This window comes from Macrobrachium nipponense, chromosome 19 (genome assembly GCF_015104395.2).
Source record: "Macrobrachium nipponense isolate FS-2020 chromosome 19, ASM1510439v2, whole genome shotgun sequence".
Lineage (NCBI taxonomy): Eukaryota > Metazoa > Arthropoda > Malacostraca > Decapoda > Palaemonidae > Macrobrachium > Macrobrachium nipponense.
Window position 1 is genome coordinate 56,148,900 of NC_061088.1, and position 18,242 is coordinate 56,167,141.

Genomic DNA, 18,242 nt, shown 5'->3' on the forward strand with positions numbered 1-18,242 from the left:
GTGGGATCAAAGGAGCTTGGTCCCGCCACCCCAACAGGAGTTACCGGAGTGGATGCGGTGGATGACGGAGAAGGCGTTGGCTCGGCTGGAGCGCGAGCCTTCTCCTTAGAAGCCTTGCTTCTAGAGCTCTTAGAGTAAGAAGAGCTCGGCTTTGCCTTCACCGCGTCAGCGTAGGAAGTCGTAGACTTCTTAGCTGAAGAAGACGACGACTTCTTAGAAGTCGTCTTATGGAGGGTCTTCTGTTCTCTCTGTCCCTTCACCTTCGGGGGTACAGAAAGAGCGGGAGAGCGGGCAGGGATCTCAGATCCCGTAAAGCCTTGGAAAGAGGCAGTAGAAAGGACAGGAGAAGAAGATCCAGGAGCGCCCAAGGAAAGACCTTGGGCGCCCGACACACCTACCTCAACCAACAAATCCTCTGCCCCTACCGCCATAGGCTCGATGTTCATTGGTCCAGGTTAGCCACAGTCTGGAGGGAACCGGCTCCTGCGTGGAGACGGACCCGAACGCCTGCTGCACCTCCTGCTGTATCGAAGCTATGAGAGGGGCTGCCGAGATGGGGTCAACATAGCCGGTCGACTTGCCACCGGGGAAGATCTGAACGGCCAGCTTCTTGTCGAGAATGTACGGCTGGCCCTTGGCGGCGTTCTTCCCGAAGCCGCCCACCCAAGCCTTCAGGGTTGCCAAGGCAACTTCCTTCACGGCGGCAGCCTGAAAGAGAAGGCGAAATGAAGCTTCTAGCGGCGGAGACAGGGTTGTACAAAGCTTAAAACTAAGTGTTATTAGTGATAAGACCACGAAGTCTAAGAGTAGACTTACCCCACCCAACAGCTGACTAACAAGGTCGTAGCAGATGGTGCAAGCTTCTGGGTGCCAGACGATCAGACCATTGTGGGTGGTGGCACACGGGGCGTGAGTCCTACACTCCTCATGGGCGCAGGGGTCGTAGAGTGTTGCGTTGCAACCCAGGACCTGACAGTTGGTAGCCTGTAAGTGGAGAGATACATAAGTATCAGGTGCACACTTAGCCTAACAATTGCTCCGCTGCATGCCGGAGCGTGAAAGTTAGATTAAACCAGAGCCCCGCCATAATACGTGTGGTAACTAGGCGGTTGGAGTTGTCTAAGGCTACGCCCGAGACAGGAGAAAGATTCCAACCAGGAGTGGTGAGGAGCCATGAAACCACGACGGAGAACGACGGAGATGGTACACATAAATAAATTAAAACTAAAATTCACCGTAATATTAGGGTATATCCTTATATATATATATAATGAAGTATAAATTTTTTCCGTCTACTAGAAGAGTGCCCGGGTAAGGAGCGAGCTCTCCTCCGGTAGCGGAAAAAAGGATATAGTAGGCAAGCAACAGACCACTAGTAATGTCCACCCCGCCTGCTGGCGGAGCCAGACGAACCTATAACCAAAGGGGACCCCGGCTTCATCGGAAGCTCCGTTCATTACAGTAGGGGAAGGGTGGGACTGAGCAATAGGTGGGGGGTCCCGGCGTAACACGGCGGGAGAGAGAGAGAGGGGGGGTGGCCTACCCCTCCCCGTCCCTACAGCTACCCGCTCGGTGACCCGGTACCCGAGACAAGTGGTCGCCCTGTACCCCAGCTGGGAGGGAGCTCCTGGCCTCCTCAGAGAGAGAGGGAGGAAGGCTACTGTGGTTGTCATGGCAACCAAGGAGTCCCCCAGACCCCTCCCTATACCTGGTAGGGAGGGAAGGGGAAGGGTAAGGTGCTATGGGACACGTGATCGCAGGTGGCCTAAGCCGCGATAGCAACACAACCATGGAGGGGCCACGTGAACCAGACTGTACCAACACATGGTACATGCACCTAGGCTAGCCTAACACCCTAAATAACACTGATAATACATCGTAAAGGGGGAAAAGACACTTTTAGTAAAAGAGAAAGAAGCCCAGGAGGAGGCAAGCGGTAGCCGATGTAGAGCAAGAGCCGGGATGCTGGGCCAGAAACACGGTATAGCCCTAAATACCAAACTAAGAGAAATGGTAAAAGGGCTGTCCTAGCTATAAAAACGATGTAATAAACGATGAACGTAATATAGTAAGCCCATAAGTATAAGATGTCCCAGTATGGGAGACCGGGAAATCTTAACACGAAGCGGCATGCAGCCGCCACGAGTCAACCGGGAGACCGTATATGACCTATAGGAAGGAAAATACTGGTCCCTGGAAGACTAAAAAACAGTAAAATACTACTTATGAGGCACTTAACTTAGCCGATGCGATAGCTGCACGTTCCATCGTAATGACGAGGTAAAATTACGAAAAACACAACACGAGAGGAAAAAGCACTCAAGCGCTGCGAACCTAATGATTAAGGATGACCGCTAGGGGCGCTGCTGTCCGTGGCGTCGGTAGTAGTAGTAGTAGCGGCTGCATCACCCTTTAGTATCAGCTCTCTCTGGTGGGGATTTTATGTTGGAAGGTCTAAATGGTGAATGATTCGTGGTAGTGATCCCACTCGCCTATATTCACATACCGACACTTCTTTTATAGAGTGAGCGAGTCAGTTTTACTGACATTTTCTTAATTTTGTTTTTCTCTGGTAATTTTAGATTAATTTTGCCTAGAAATAATGATCTAAAGGATATTTCATAGGCCGACACGAGCTGAGCCCAGAAATAGGATATTCAATGGATCTATGTTTGCTTCTTTTTGTGCAGCAAACTTCATGAAGTCCATAAAGTTAGGGCACTCAGAATTCTTGAGGAAGCTGACACAGTCCGTGTTTGTACTATCTGTGTCAGGTTCGGGAATGGAATAGTCTTGGGTTTGAGTTTCATCTCCATGATGAGGGGATACCAATTTGCTTTTTGGCCAGTTGGGCGCCACTAGTGCCAGCTGACCCTTGAATGATCTTAGCTTGTGCAGTACCTTCAATAGAAGATTCACTGGGGGGAAAAGATAAATTCTTTCCCAAATGTTCCAGTCCAGAGACATTGCATCGATGGCAAAGGCATGGTTGTCCATGTTGGGAGCCCCATAGCAAGCTAGCTTGTGATTGGACTCTGAGGCAGAGATCCACTTGGAGTCCCGGAATCTGAGTTGTAATCCATTTGAATGAATTGTTGTCCAGCGACCATTCTGATTCCAATGGGGTCATTCTGGACAATGAGTCCGCCACCACATTCCTCACTCCTGCCAGATGAATTGCTGACAGATGCCAATGATTCTTTTCTGCTACGAGGAATATTGCTATCATTACGTGATTCAACTTGTTGAATTTGGATCCTCTCCTGTTTATGCAATGAACTACTGTAAAGCTGTCCGATACTATTCGAATGTGGATGTTCTTGGACGGTCGTAACTTTTTTAGTGTTAAAAACACTGCCATCGCTTCCAGTATATTTATATGGAATCGGCGGAATGTTTCTGACCATGTTCCTTGGACTTTCTTGAGAGGTGAATATCCTCCCCAACTGCTCAGAGATGCATCTGTATGGATGATCAGAGATGGAGGAGGAAATTGTAGAGGAACTGATTTGGATAGGTTCCTCTGTTTCGTCCATGGATGAAGTCCCTTTTTTAGAATGTTTGGAATTTTTGAAACTTTGTCTCTGAATTTGAGGTTGCAAACTGAAGAGAGCCCAGGATCCTCTCTTGTTCTCGGCGAGAGGATCGTCTGTTTCTGAGAAACCGTCTTGTAGCTTTCGCTATTTCTTTGATCTTTTTGGACGGAAGAGATAGCTTGTGTTTCCTCAGATCCCACTTGATTCCCAACCATTGGAACCGAGATGCTGGGGTCAGCCTGGATTTCTCCATATTTACTTGGAACCATAAAAATTTTAGGAAGTCTAGTACTTTGGATGTCGACTTTCGGCACTTCGCTTCGTTGTTCGCCCAAATTAGCCAATCGTCTAGGTAGGCTACCAATAATTGCCTTTCTTCCTTAATTCCTGAACTATCGTCTTTCCTATTTTTGTGAACACCCTGGTGCTACATTGAGCCCGAAGGGCATTACCTTGAATGAGTAGGCTTGTTTGCCTAGTTTGAATCCTAGGTATGGAGAAAAGTTCCTGGCTATCGGAACGTGATAGTAGGCGTCTGTAAGATCTATAGAGGTGGTGACGGCCCCATGGGGAAGTAAGGTCCGCACCTGCGAGATTGTGAGCATATGGAACTTGTCGCAGTGAATGTAAGAATTGAGACGAGACAAGTCTAGAATTACTCGTTTTTTGTTCGAGTCCTTCTTTGGGACACTGAACAGCCGTCCTTGAAACCTTATACATTTTACCCTCTTTATGGCTTGTTTTTGAAGAAGATCTTTGGTATACTCCAAGAGGTCTTCCGTTGGTTTCTGGAAGAAGCTGACTGGAGGGGGAGGACCCTTCTCCCATTTCCAGCCTAGACCTTTTGAGACTATACTGTGGGCCCATGGACTGCCTGGGAGATCTCACGGGTTGGGTGCTGGTCTAGTCCCTCTTCCTCCCCGGAATCCTCTACCTCTTGCTCCACTTCGCAATCGAGAGCCTCCTCTGGCTCGACTACTCCCAGCATGTCTGCTATATGGGCGAAAGGTGTCTCTCACCTCATAAGCAGGGTTAAATGCTGGGGAAGCCACAATTGGTGATGAAGTAGAGGGTTGTGGTTCCGAGGGTGATTGGACAAATACGTATTGTTGAGTAGGTGTCTTGGAAGTGGACGGCACTGCCTGCATATACCCATGAGGACGGGCCGTTTGATAAGGGTTGACGTATTCTCGCCTTCTTTTTGGGCCTCGGTTGCTGAGTTGTCTCTTCATTATGTCGTTTGAAGGGAAGGCCCCATCTTATTCTTAGGCTTTGGTTAGCTCTTGCTGCCTCATGCAGTATATTGTTGATTTCCTCTTTGGGGAAGAGGTTATCTCCCCAAATAGATGACTTAATTAATCTGTTTGGCTCGTGCTTTACTGTAGCACCGGCCAAAACATGTTTTCTACAGGCTCTTCTAGCGATGGCGAAGTCGTATAAATCGGCCTGGAAAGTCTGTAACAGCTTTCGTCAGGACCCGAAAGACTTGCTCATCCTCATATGTTGATGCTACCAACTCCGCTGCAGTACCGGAGTTGATAGATCTAGCTAACCTTGACCTTGCCTCAAACTCCGCTTTTACTAGATGGTCGGGGAGTTTAGGCAGTCTCTCAGAGAATAGATCTGAAGCGCATTCCGGATCTAATTTACCCAAAGTAAATGTTGCCTGAGCGTTAGCCAAAAAGTCTAGCCCTGTGGGTAGAAGGAGAGATGTAGCCTCTGTTTCCCTTAAGACTGGCATCGGCTTGTCTTCAGTCACTGCTTGTAAGGTTAACTCCGCCACCTTAGATGTACAAGGTGACGGAATACCTTCTGGGGTGACGAACATGGTGTACTTCCCCTTATGAGGCGTCAGCTTAGTATTGACGCATCCCCATTCTGATAGAGAACGGACCCAGGCAGCTTGGGCCTGTTCTCTAGGGAAGATCACCATCTCTTTAGGTACTTTATCAATCCTGACTAGCGCATGTGCTAGTCTAACAAAGCCTGGGAAAGGGAACTTAAGACCAGCTGGGAAAAGCTCAAAATCTTCAATTGGTCTTGTTCCGCACCCTTCTATTGTCAGTCTCCCTTCAGTGAAGGGAGCATGTAGGGCTAACCTCCAAGGGTTCTCCTTGTCAAAAGGAGAAAGCTTTGAAGCATCCGGCACCATCATTGATAGGGCTGGTGTTCCTGAATGGAGGAGACCGGAGAGCATCTCCTCAACGGGTCTAATTCTCTCCGTCAATGACAAGAGAGCTTGATTGACAATGTCCTGTGTCGGCCCAAGGCGTGCATCTAGCCTCTGATCAATCACTCCACTAACCTTTGTTAGTAAAAGGTTAGTGAAGGCTTCTGGGTCAAACACCTGCTCCGCCGCCTTACAGAATGACGAAGTTGTTCCTGTCCCCTTATTAGGGGAAGGATTCATGGCAGCAGGCGGATTGGCGGATGATGTCGATGGTTGTGAAGCCATAGACAACTCCTTCGCCGCTGGCGGAACAGGTCTGAGACCTTTCTTTAAAGTCTTTTTGACTTTTGGAGTTACTGACTGAATTCCTTGTCTGTCTTTGGGCTTAGAGAAGCCCTTAAAGGATGAAGAAGAAGAAGAAGGAGAAGGACTGGGAAGAGTACTCGCCCCACTTACCTCCCCACCTACCTGTTCCTCCGTGACCATTGGCTCGGCGTTGATGTTAATCGCCTCCACGTCTTCCATGAGGTCCTGCTGCTCTTCGAGACACGTCATCGTCGCCGCCTGGATAGCTTCGATGAGGGGTTTGGCGATGTCTCTGGGAACCGCTGTTGTCAATGTGGCCCCCGAGAAGATCATCGAACAGAGGTCAGCATCCAAAACATATGGCTGACCTTTAGGGACGTTTTTGCCGAACCCCCCAACCCACTTACGAAGGGCCACCCTCGCCTCATGGTATGATGCCGAGTCAGTCTGTAAGCAACAGTCGATTTTAGATGGCGGATCTCCTTGCTTATATCTAAAATAAATGACTGTATTGTCTAATATTTCCAAACAAAATTCGTAATTGTCCTTACCTGGTCGTTGGACATAGTCGTCACCAACTCATAGCAGACCGTACAGGCGTCCGGGTGCCAGACCACGTAGTTTTCCAATTGCACGGCGCAGTTAGCATGCGACCTGCAAACTACGTGGACGTAAGGGTTCCCCAATGAGGCGTGGCAACCCTCTGCTTGGCAACGAACCACCTGTAATATGATATTTTGAATGAGTTTTCTCTCCCTTGGTGGCGGAATATTTCGGCATTAAAATATTCCGGAACCGAGATTATTTTATATAAAAACTCATGCTAGTTTTTGCTAATATTTGTCGGCGGAATATTTCGTTGCCGAAATATTCCGCCCCGACATACTATTACATATTTTCTAGAAAACTCATGCTTGTTCTTTTTGTCGGCGAAATATTCCGGTACCTACGTAATATTAATTATTATTAACTTATATTTAAAGTGGCTTATAAGTAAAAGTATAATAGCATAAACTGAATCTTCCTACAGAGAATTATCCTTCTATCTGATACACCGAACGTCGCCGATGCCGAAGAAGAAGACAGTTCGTCTACATTGTTTATAAAGGCATCGACGGCGAAGCCGTTGTATGTGAGATTATGGATTTTCTCTATGATTGCCGAAGCTAGGAATGAAACAGTATGAATTCCGGCAATGCCGGACTTTGAATACTAATACACTTATACTCTCCCTCTAATTGCTCCGTTAAGGGACAATCACACTTTTGTTCTCTGTTCGCCGAAGCTTCAGAGATACTAGAGTTAGTGATTATCATAGGGAATAATATCCCCTATTTAGCTTTGCAATATTAGGGGTTTGTTTGTAATGGTCACGATTGCCTGGCTCTACCCCTGATCAAAGATGGGTCTCACATATAGGCTACCTAGCCTAAGTCTTCTATCGAAGACTCGCTGACTAGCCGTGGCTCATCGCTATTGAAGTGGTCCTACCTGGTCAAGAGGCTATGCCAGGTAGGCCAGGCGCATATGACCATCACATAATTGGGTATTCTTATTTAACTAAATTTAAGAAGTTATATAAGAGGTGCACGGGAGCTTTCTCTAATTATCTCGTACTAATCTACGTAACCCACGGTCTCCCTTAACTTCACACTGGGATGGGAATATTCCTCTGCCACACCAATTAAGTCACTTTTTTAGACCTAGACCGGTAGGACGGGAAAAAACCCCCCTTAAGCTTATTAGGCTTAATAATTTAAGTTAGCTAGGGGGGAATCCAACCATATATACATGTTAAGGATCAATTATGGTTGTCTTTGTGAGACTAGCCTAGATTCGAGAAGGGCTCTCGAGCACTGAAATAACTTCTATCTTATATATGTATATAGGCTAATTCTAATATTATATTTAATGTAACCAATATCCGTTCTAACAGAATTATCACATTTTAATACAATATATTTGAAGTTAAGCCTACAATATATCATTTTAATCATGTCGTGCAAAATTCACTGTAGCTATGCCGACGCTCAAAATGGCGGCTCTACCGGCAGCACCCCCAACCTGTATTTTGAGGGGCCTGGGCCACTAGCATACTTAAATTAACTTAAATATGATATAAAACCAAATTGGGGTACTCAACTTCGAAGCAGAAGAACCTTGAGCACTCATAATTAAGGATAATTAGCCGAATTAGAGTCAAACACAGCACAAAATTTTTGTAGCGGGAATCGCACGACTCTATTTACAGGAATGGGTTATGGCGCATGGTTATTAGTAGTAGTAGCGAGTGGAGGCGGGTGATGGGATTTCGTTGTAGCGGCTCCCACCAAAGAGGGGGATTTCAAGGGAACTTTCTAAATGGCAGAGGTCCTGTGATTTGTGGTAACACAACGCCCCTATACTTATACCGACACCCTTTGGGTGATCGCGCTGAGGGTAGTAACTTCAGCATAATCATGTTAGCTTTTCTCTGGTATAATATGGAGTTTATTTATACTGGAAAAATGAGTTAAAGGGATTTTTCACCGGCAGACACAGGTCTGACCCAGAAATGACAAATTTGTATCTAATTTGTATTTTTCATAACTAACAAACCTGAGGTCTTAACATTAGGATTTACTAGCGCCAAGCTGGAAACCGGTAGAATTAAATTAAACTTGTGCGATCCAGGGACTATTGGCATTTATACCAGGTCACGGGGCATGTATACCGAGAATGCCCTCGGCGTTGTGTGACCGACCCGCCAGTTATACTTCTAACCCAGTTAGACTGCTAGAGGGGTGGTTCGAGGTGGGCCCTTTAACTGTTAAGACCTCAGGTTTGTTAGTTATGAAAAATACAAATTAGTTATTTGTTCATATACGAAACAAACCTTTGGTCTTAACGTTAGGATAGACTTACTTATTGGAGGGAGGTAAGTCTGTAACTGAATGGGAGTTTGCCACCTAAATCCATTTCCGAATATTAGGAGAATTCTAAGAGAATGGACTATAACCTTTGAACCAAAGATATGAGGCGATCTATTGGTTTCCCTCACTGGGTGCTGGTATCATGCCATGGTTTATAAACTATGGGGAAATAGGGGACCCCCTATTCTCATAAACCACTCTTGTCCCTTGTGTCTGGATCTACCATCACCCCTCCCTTCCAACTACCGAGAGGGGGTGTTACTACTGGAAAGTATACTATACTCTACCATAACTTTACAGTATGGCTGACCACCTCACCGGCTTCTAGTCCGTTCCAGCTCATGATGGTACTCTCCTTCATACTGCCCGTAGGTAAAGGAGTAGAAAGAAAGTAGTAAAGACAAAAAGGCCAGTCATCCCATTCATTCTACTTTCATACCTTCATCTTTTCTACTTTCATACCTTCATCATAGACTAGACACAAACTGACCCCCAGGGGTACTGGATGAGCTATACCACTTGCTGGGCCGCCACAATTGGACCCAAGGAAAAGGTATCCAAGGATCTATGGGCAACATCTTTTAAATAAAAGGAAGTGAAAGTCGTTTGCCTTTCCAAACACCAGCTTTCAGAATTCTCTAGACAGACATATTCTTCTTGAATACCAAAGAAGCACTCAAGCCCCTAATGTCATGAGCCCTAGCCTCCTCCTGGCTATCTGACCCCTTGCCTTCTGTCATGTAGGCATTCCTGATCGTTTCTCTTAGCCAAAACGATATTGTTTTCCTGGACACTTCCTTTTTGTTCCGTCCTATACTTACGAACAACCTCCTGCACCCCGGCCTGAGGTGCCTTGTCCTCCTTAAGTACTAAATCAGCCAGAGAAGGTATGGAAAAAAAAAAAGTCAAACCTGCCATCCACTATTGATGGGTTTTGAGTCTTGGCCACGAATTCTGACACAAACTCGAATGCCATTGACTTCCAACCTCTCGAGTGCTTTACCATAGAAGACAGGCCATGTAGCTCCCCCCCCCCCCCCCCCCCTTTTTTTTTTTTGGTTGAAGCTAGGGCCAGTAAGAAGACTTTCTTCAGGGTCAGGCTCCTATCTGTGGACTGCCTTAGTGGTTCGTAGGGGGGTTTTGTCAGACTACTCAGTACCATGGTCAAATCCCAATCTAGGGCTTTCAGTTCCTTTGGTAAACATGACTGCTCAAAGCTCTTCATCAACATGGCCAACTCCCATGAAGATGAAATGTCCACCCCTTTCATTCGTAAGACTAAGGCTAGAGCCGCCCTGTACCCCTTCACCGCAGACACAGACATATGCCTTTCTGTCCTGAGATATATCAGAAAGTCTGCTAATTGCTGAGTAGTGGTACCGAGTAGAGACAAGTTCCCTCTACGACACCAATCACAGTATGCTGACCATTTCCCTTGGTATACTGCTGCCGATGACTTTCTGATATTTCCTGCCATGTGCGCTACTGCTTTTTGAGAAAACCCTCTCGCTCGCAAGAGATACTTAGTATGACAGTCTCCACCTGTGAAGTGATAGGGACTTCACCGACCGATGGTACCTCTCCACATGAGGCTGACATAGCAGGTTGTTCCATGGTGGTAACTCTTGGTACGTCTATCAGGAGTTCCAAGAGGTCCGGAAACCATTCCGTCTTTGGCCATAACGGAGCTACCAGAGTCATTCTGAGGTTCTGAGACCGCATTATCCTGTTCTGAACCTGATGGATTAGACAAAAAGGAGGAAATGCGTAGACGTCCAGATTCTCCCATGGGTGTTGTAGAGCGTCTTCTGCTACTGCTTCTACGTCCGGGACTACCGAACAATACACTCCCAACTTCTTGTTGTACCTGGTTGCGAATAGGTCTATGATCGGCCTTTCCCACAACCTGAGCATTCTGTCCACAACTTGTTGGTGCAAGGACCACTCCATTCCCAGGATCTGATCCCTTCTGCTCAACTTGTCAGCCACTACGTTTCTTTTTCCTGGAATATATCTGGCCCTGATGTCTATTAGGTTCTCTACAGCCCACTGATGAAGTTGAACTGTCATCATATGTAACTGTTGAGACACTAGACCTATTTGTTTGTTTATGTAAGCTACTACTGTGGTAATGTCTGACATCAAAACCACTGAATGTCCCTGCACCCTCTCCTGGAATTCCTGTAGTGCCAGAAATGCTGCTTTTAGCTCCAGCACGTTTATATGGAGTTTCCTGTCCTCGCTGCTCCATTTCGCTGAAACCATCAGCTACTCCATATGCGCTCCCCAACCTTCTAGTGACGCATCTGAGAACAGCAAGAGATCCGGTGAGGGTTGCTGAAGGGGAACACCCACTGTCAGATTGCTGACCTTCACCCACCACAGCAGGTCTTTCCTCCCTTCTGCCGACAAGGGAATCTGCTCGTACGGGTGACTCTAGGGCATTTCCTTTGTCTCGTCTTCGAAACAGAAAAAGATCCCAACGGTTACGCAAAACACTCCATCTCTCCACTTAAACACTCTTACAGCTCACATCACACTGAGGACACTCAGAAAGAGAATTAATAAGAAAAATGAAATTGAAATGGATAAAAAACGGGCAAACTAAAACTGGCTTTAAACAGATAGACAGAGAACATGTCTTATCTTAAAGGCGGTAGAAAGATAACTGGTGGGTCGGTCACACGATGCCGAGGGCATTCTGGGTATACATGCCTCGTGACCTGGTATAAATGCCTATAGTCCCTGGATCGCACAAGTCTAATTTCATTCTACCGGTTTCCAGCTTGGCGCTAGTAAATCCTTATGTTAAGACCGAAGGTTTGTTTCATATATGAACAACTAATTTTTATTATTTAATTTGCAGGCCTTAAGGGAAGAAGCAAAAACAAGCTTAACTTAAAATTATTATATAATCATAAATCTTGCAAATTTTTTGACTAGCTCTCAAACTCTGTAATTACAAATTACACATGGAAACTGAAATATAACCTCAAACATAATGTAATTCTATATAAAGGAATGTACTCAAGTGCTTAGGAAGATCACCGCAATAGTCTAGCAAAGGTGTTTTAGCTACACAAATTTAAGAATATGATTCTCCTGTGATACTTCAATTTTTGAGACAACCAACCATTTTGGTATATTTAAAAACACTGAGTTTTGGGCCAAATATTTAGTGTAACAATCCTCAATTACCTTCTTGCGTATTAATGACATCACACCAATTCTTGTAAGCACATGCTGACGACTTAAACCTTCTCTGGGCACACCATCAGCAAATGTTTCAGCACTATCATTACCAGGTTCACACAAATGCCGCATGAACAGGCTAGTATAGGCTCTGAAACACTTTTCGCTCTTACCCCTCAGGTCTCGGACAAGCCTGCAATCATCAAATTTTAATGAGTTTTTGTAAATTTTGTAATAAAAAAAAAAATAAAAAATTACCCAGACCATTAGTTGATTTCATATTATTTCCAACTATCTTCAAATTTAGTTAAGTGTATTGAGCCACTTTAATAGGTAGATACACCAAGTGATACACTAACCACTGGGAATTGAAGGCTTCTTGAGGTGGCATGCCATAACGCATGACTGCATTCAGGAATGACTTGCGCTGTCTAGCATTAAAACCAAGAACCTGTAAACACAATATCAAGAACATTAGTGATACAAAACTTTATTACTGCATAAAACACTCATTCATTCTCCAAACAAATACCACTTATTCACTTTTCCACAACACTTGAAGCACTATGCATTCATGAATGACTTGTGTTGTCATTAAAACCTAGAACTTCTAAAACAATGTAAAGACCATTCAAGTCAAACTCAGCCTTTTTGGCCACTAAGGCGTTGGTTCTCTCTCTCTCTCTCTCTCTCTCTCTCTCTCTCTCTCTCGTGTTCAGCCTCTGAGCACCATTCTTGATTTGCTTTGGAGCAAATCCACTTTGGCAGCTTTGGCTGCGTCTGCCGTTGGCCTTTTCCTCTAAAAAGTACCGATTAACATTATAAATCATTTCATTAGTCTGACTGTGAGGTGGCAACGGAGCACTAACCCAGCACAGAGGTGTTGTCAAATCTCAGTTAAACATTTATAGTAACAGTCATTTTCCCACCAAAAAGTTCGTCATTCTTAAACATATGAAGTCTTATTATAAAAGAGTAATTACCATATATTTAGTTAGTATAAAAAATATCGGAGGCATTTCTTCATCACTGTAGTGGCGTATTTAGAGAATTGTGGCACTGTGCGGCTAACGCCTTAGCGGCCAAAAAGGCTGATTTTGACTAAAGTGTTATTACCACATAATTAGCTCCTCCATTCTCCAAACAAATAAAAACCAGTATAAAGGCCATTAGTAATATTACCAAACAATAAGCTCATCCATTCTGCAAACAAATAACACTTATCCATTTTTCCACAATTTCAATTAAATAACCATACAAAATTCAAGTCTGAAAAGAAAACGGTATCACTTTGGTCTCCAAACAATAATCATTCTGCTCACACACTGAAAACACTGAAAATGGGGATGATGACAACTGCAGAAAAACTGAAATATTTTTCATCTTCATTTTTACTGAGCTATTCACTACTCATCTTCATTTTTACTAAGCTATTCATTACTCTCTTTTGGTTATACAGAAATACATTATATATAAAAATTTTTTTCCTTTATTAAAATCTTTTATAATACAGTTAGGAAATGACTCTGGCCATGAACTGTCTTGTCTTTATTGTTGTTACTGGCTGTTAGTTAATCAAAGTTCATTATGGAAGTAGGAAAATGACTCCCTTTTCCTATAAGTATATTTGTGTTGGATTGATTTGCAGCATTTACTAGAAGGTTTGGAAACAGTTTGCAACATTTTTTACAACCATTTTGTTAGCTTTTCAGTACTAACACAGTGGTCATAAAAAATGTTGCAAAAGGTTTTCAAAACTTCTAGCAAATGCTGCAAATCATTCCCACACAAATATATGAGCAGGGAAAGGGAATAATTTTTTTATATCTCCATAATAAACTATGATTAACTAACAGCCAGTAACAACAATAAAGACAAGACATAGGTCACAGCCAGAGTCATTCCCTAATTGTATTATGAAAGATTTTATTAAAGGGAAAAAAGTTTAAGTATAATGTATTTCTTGTTCTAAGGGGTCCACAATAATAAAAATGTTGCGAGATCGTGTATAATTTTAAAAACCTTCCCTGGGTTTGAAAGCTTTTGGTAAAGTTTTAAAATTATACACGAACTCACAACATTTTTTATTATTGTGGACCCCTTAGAACATTATATATACTCTCGCGATAGAGTTTTTCCCAACTAATGTATTTCTTATTAACCAAAAGTTAGTAATTAATAAAAAGCTCAGTGAAATGATGAAAAATATTTCAGTTCTTCATTCAAATTAAACAAAATACTGTAATTATCTGGAAATACTGGATTATTACAAATGTATACACTTCCATTTAATAAGAAAAACAAAGAACATACATGCATATATGTGCCACAGGTATTCTCTTTTTCATATCATACCTACTACCTTCCTTTGTTATTCTAGCTTATATGGTAAGCAGCACTGTGTGTGTGTGTGTGTGTGTATGTGTAATATATATATATATATATATATATATATATATATCTATATATATATAATATATATATATATATATAGATAAGATATTGGGTATAAGGGATTTTGACAAAGGAAAAATCTATTTCTGGGGGAAGACCTGTGTCGCCCGGTAAAAAGTTCCTGTAGCTCACTTTTCTAAGTATAAATAGATTCTAAATATACCAGAGAAAAAGGCTAGCATGGTATGCTGAGGTTACTACCCTCGGCGCGAGAACCCAGAGGGTGTCGGGTATAAAGTACAAAGAGGATTCTTCCAAAATCTCTCCCACGGCAAGAGCCGTCACAAAGGCTAGCTAGAGCCGTTACAAAGGTTACTCCTCCTACCTCCCTCTTGCTTTTGCTACTACTACTCGACCCACGCCATTTTCCTGGAATAGACACCCTAGCTTGGACTGGTTAAGGGTAGGCAAAGAAGGGATGGGTTCATCGGGCGACACAGGTCTTCCCCAAGAAATAGATTTTTCCTTCGTCAAAATCCCTTTTCTGGGTTCGACCTGTGTCTGCCGGTGAAAAGGTATCAGAGAATACCCATCCAAGCTTAACAGAAACCAAACAAGAATATAAAAGGGGATAATGAAACCTAAGGTTCATTTAAAGAATAAATTTTTAATGCACTGTAATAAGGCAGGAAATTTACTTATTTACTAATTACACTAGAACTTAAACTATGGCTTAGAACTAGTAATAATAAGATAATATAATAAGACAATCTAAAAGCATGGTATCTGAAGCAATATACAAGGGTATGTACAAACAGGTCTGTAAAACCAATATGGTCTCAACACTATCTAAATGTTCCGGTGGCGGTGGCAAATGAACCATCCCGACCGAGAGGAGAGAGGTTTGGCGGGGAATACGAGCGAGGCAGGTAGGAAGGAGAGAGAATCAAGGGAGAAAAGGACTGACAGAAGGGCAAAGGAAAGGAGTTTTTAAACTCGGTCATTCGGGGGAGACTATGCTCCCTGCAGCCACTGTTGAGAATTCAAGGGCCTCTAGGTTTTTGAGATAGTGGCATTTAAATACTGCCGGAGATTTCCAACCTGTATATTTCTTCAGGTCCTCGAAAGTTATATTGTGAAAATAGTTAATCGAGGTAGCCACTGCTCGGATGTCATGGACATGCGGAACTGAATCCGGGTTGGCTTGTTTAATAAAATAGAGGATTTGTTGTCTAATACCTTTCAGGGAAATCGTACCACCTTTCTCTCTAATAAAAAGGGGACCTGAAGACTTTTTGGAAGTCCTGGCCAGGTAGGATTTAAGGGTGACGACAGGACACAATGATGTGTCTCGTGTAAGAGGAATAATTTTCCGCGGAGCCCACCTGTTTTGTGGGTCCTCATTCTTAGCCAAGAATTTCCGATCCAGGGATAGTAGTACTTCACCCGACGGGAGGAATTCAATATGATCTGAGTTTCTAGAGAGAGCAGAGAGTTCAGATATTCTGGCACCTGAAGCCAGACTCATTAAGAATAAGGTTTTCCTGAGAAGGGTTGTATATGAGCATGAATCATTATCAGTGTCTGAGGCTAATTTAAGTACATAATTCAAAAACCAGGAGACTGTATGAGGGCGGTCTACTGGTCTCAGGCGGGCACATGCTCGCGGGATTGAAGAGAAGTACGAATCTGACACGTCAATACTAAAGCCAAGCTGACAAATCTTCCTTAAGGTAGATTTGATTGTAGTAATGGTATTAGCAGCTAGGCCTTTCTCAAATAGAGTTCTAAAGAACGAAATTGCCAGATTTGTAGTCATGTTTTGGGCATCCGATTCTTTTAGGAAGATGGCCAATTTCTTCACTGCTGAATCATACTGTCTGAGCATTGACTCTCTTTTATCTGATTCTATGAACAAGATGTTTAGTGGATCAACACTAGCATCCTTTTGGGCCGCAAACTTCATGAAGTCCATAAAGTTAGGGCACTCAGAATTCTTGAGGAAGCTGACACAGTCCGAGTTTGTACTACTTGAGTCAGTTCTGGATGGGGGATCCGTTTGGGCCGGAGATTCAGTTTTAGCAGAATAGGAAACTAGTTGCTCTTCGGGAGCACCCTTCAGCTTGGCAACGGACCATCTGCAAGTAGGTGTTTCCGCCTGCTCCAGATTCCGTCTTCGGGAAGGTAAAGCCCAGTGTATGGGGTCTGAGACGAGCTGGACCGAGGAGAAGTAAAGACCTAATCCCTAGTCCGGTCGAACTGAATCAGAAAGGCTACGAATTGTCGTAGTTGCATATCTGAACCCTCTATCGTCCTCACCGGAGTGGGGAACAATAAAAACGAGAAAACAGAAAACTGACCTGCGGAAACCTGGTATAATAAACTCCTGTGGTGAGTGTGATGGTGAGCCACACTATGTCAGAACCCTAAGGGTCCAGAGATATCTCTACAGAGTTTTTCAACAAATGTATAACATATCTGGTAATGTGGAGTAATCTCTAAAGGGCTTAGCCTACTCTGGAGTCTCATAATCCTGTTGTCATAAAGTAATGCCAGCGGAGACGGGCTGATACGAGCGGAACAGGGGAAAGGTAAGATCTAGACCTGAACCCAAACGCATCGAGGGGGGGGGAGAAGCAATTCTAAGATAACTAGAAACACAACTCCGAGCCCGAATCCATTCCTCACTTGAGTGGGAAGGCGGAGACAACAGGGAGAAGGGAGCAGTAGAAATGTACAATCCGGTGCGCAGCTCGCTGGCTGATGTGATGGTAGACCGCCACCAAGCCGGTGGAGCTACAGGTCCGGAGACATAATAAGGAGATTACATATAATACCAGTAACCATTCCCCTCCAACCCCTCCCTCGCCCACCTGAACGAAAAAGCTCTAGCGGCCGTTCATTGTTAGGATTACTAGCACGGCGAGCTATTAGACAGCCCTAGGCAGAGCCGATGCTGGGGTGTTGGGGGTGTGTGTGTGGGGTGGCCGGTCGTGATCGCTTGGCTATAGTACCCGATCAGAGATAGGTACCTACTGGAAGCTGTATAGCCTACTACTACGGGGGGTAGTAGGCCGACTGGTCCCATATGGGGTGGCCAGTCGTGATTGGAATAGCGACCGATTAGTGGTCACTCTCTACCGGAAGGTCATAGCCTACTACTAAAGGGGCAGGAGGCGGCAAGCCAACTGGTACCCTAAAGGAGGCCAAGTCAAGGCAATACACAGACCAACCCACCACATAATAATACCATACAATACAATAATGAGGTATCATGGAAGAGTTGCAAGGAGGGACATAAGGCGAAAAGGGGATACCCAGCATGGATCCAGCCTAACCCTCCGAGATTGCTACGGATCCAGTCAGGTAGGCTAGATAGGCCTTCCAAGGACGTCATGACATGGACAGTGGGTACTCAACCAAACCCTCCAAAATCGAAATCTCGATCTGGTCAGGTAGGGAGGATAGGTCCAACAACATGACAAGAGAAAAGCTCTCTATCCTTGATGTCCTCCCCGCGAGCACCGTAGCGCAGACAGGGGGAGAGGGGCCTAAGGGGCAGAGGGGTAGGGGTACCTGGCCTACCTTCCAAAACCTAGCCCAGGCCTGGTCGGGTAAGCCAGGGAAGGAAAGCAAAACTTCCAACCTCACAGTGATATGAAAATCATAAACGTGCATAAAATCAAGTACCTATCTGGTTCACATTACAACAATAACGCATGCATGCATCAC

The 18,242-nt window shown here is 44.3% G+C and overlaps 2 protein-coding genes across 13 annotated transcripts in view; both read right to left on the reverse strand.

The window, feature by feature from the left end:
- Window positions 1–18,242, reverse strand: part of LOC135217153 (chromodomain-helicase-DNA-binding protein Mi-2 homolog) — a 272,789-nt gene that overhangs the window by 64,158 nt on the left and 190,389 nt on the right. For all 11 annotated transcript variants that reach the window (XR_010315081.1, XM_064252898.1, XM_064252891.1 and 8 more), the window contains exons 25-26: window positions 12,476–12,567; window positions 12,123–12,309 (exon numbers count right to left, since the gene is read on the reverse strand). Coding sequence is in view for 10 of the 11 variants with exons in the window: in XM_064252898.1 (XP_064108968.1) it covers window positions 12,123–12,309; window positions 12,476–12,567 (279 nt within the window). In the remaining variant the exon portion in view is untranslated. The remainder of the gene's footprint in view (window positions 1–12,122; window positions 12,310–12,475; window positions 12,568–18,242) is intronic.
- LOC135217142 (uncharacterized) lies at window positions 494–6,891 on the reverse strand. 2 transcript variants are annotated; one of them, XR_010315065.1, is made up of 3 exons: window positions 6,564–6,891; window positions 817–6,459; window positions 494–708 (listed from the first exon to the last, which is right to left on the reverse strand). XR_010315065.1 is itself a non-coding variant. In XM_064252854.1 (2 exons), the coding sequence occupies exons 1-2, from the start codon at window positions 6,576–6,578 to the stop codon at window positions 4,954–4,956; spliced, it is 1,521 nt and encodes a 506-aa protein (XP_064108924.1). In that variant the 5' UTR covers window positions 6,579–6,891; the 3' UTR covers window positions 494–4,953. The 2 variants fall into 2 exon arrangements, 1 of the variants encoding a protein (XP_064108924.1); XM_064252854.1 differs by having other exon boundaries at window positions 494–6,459.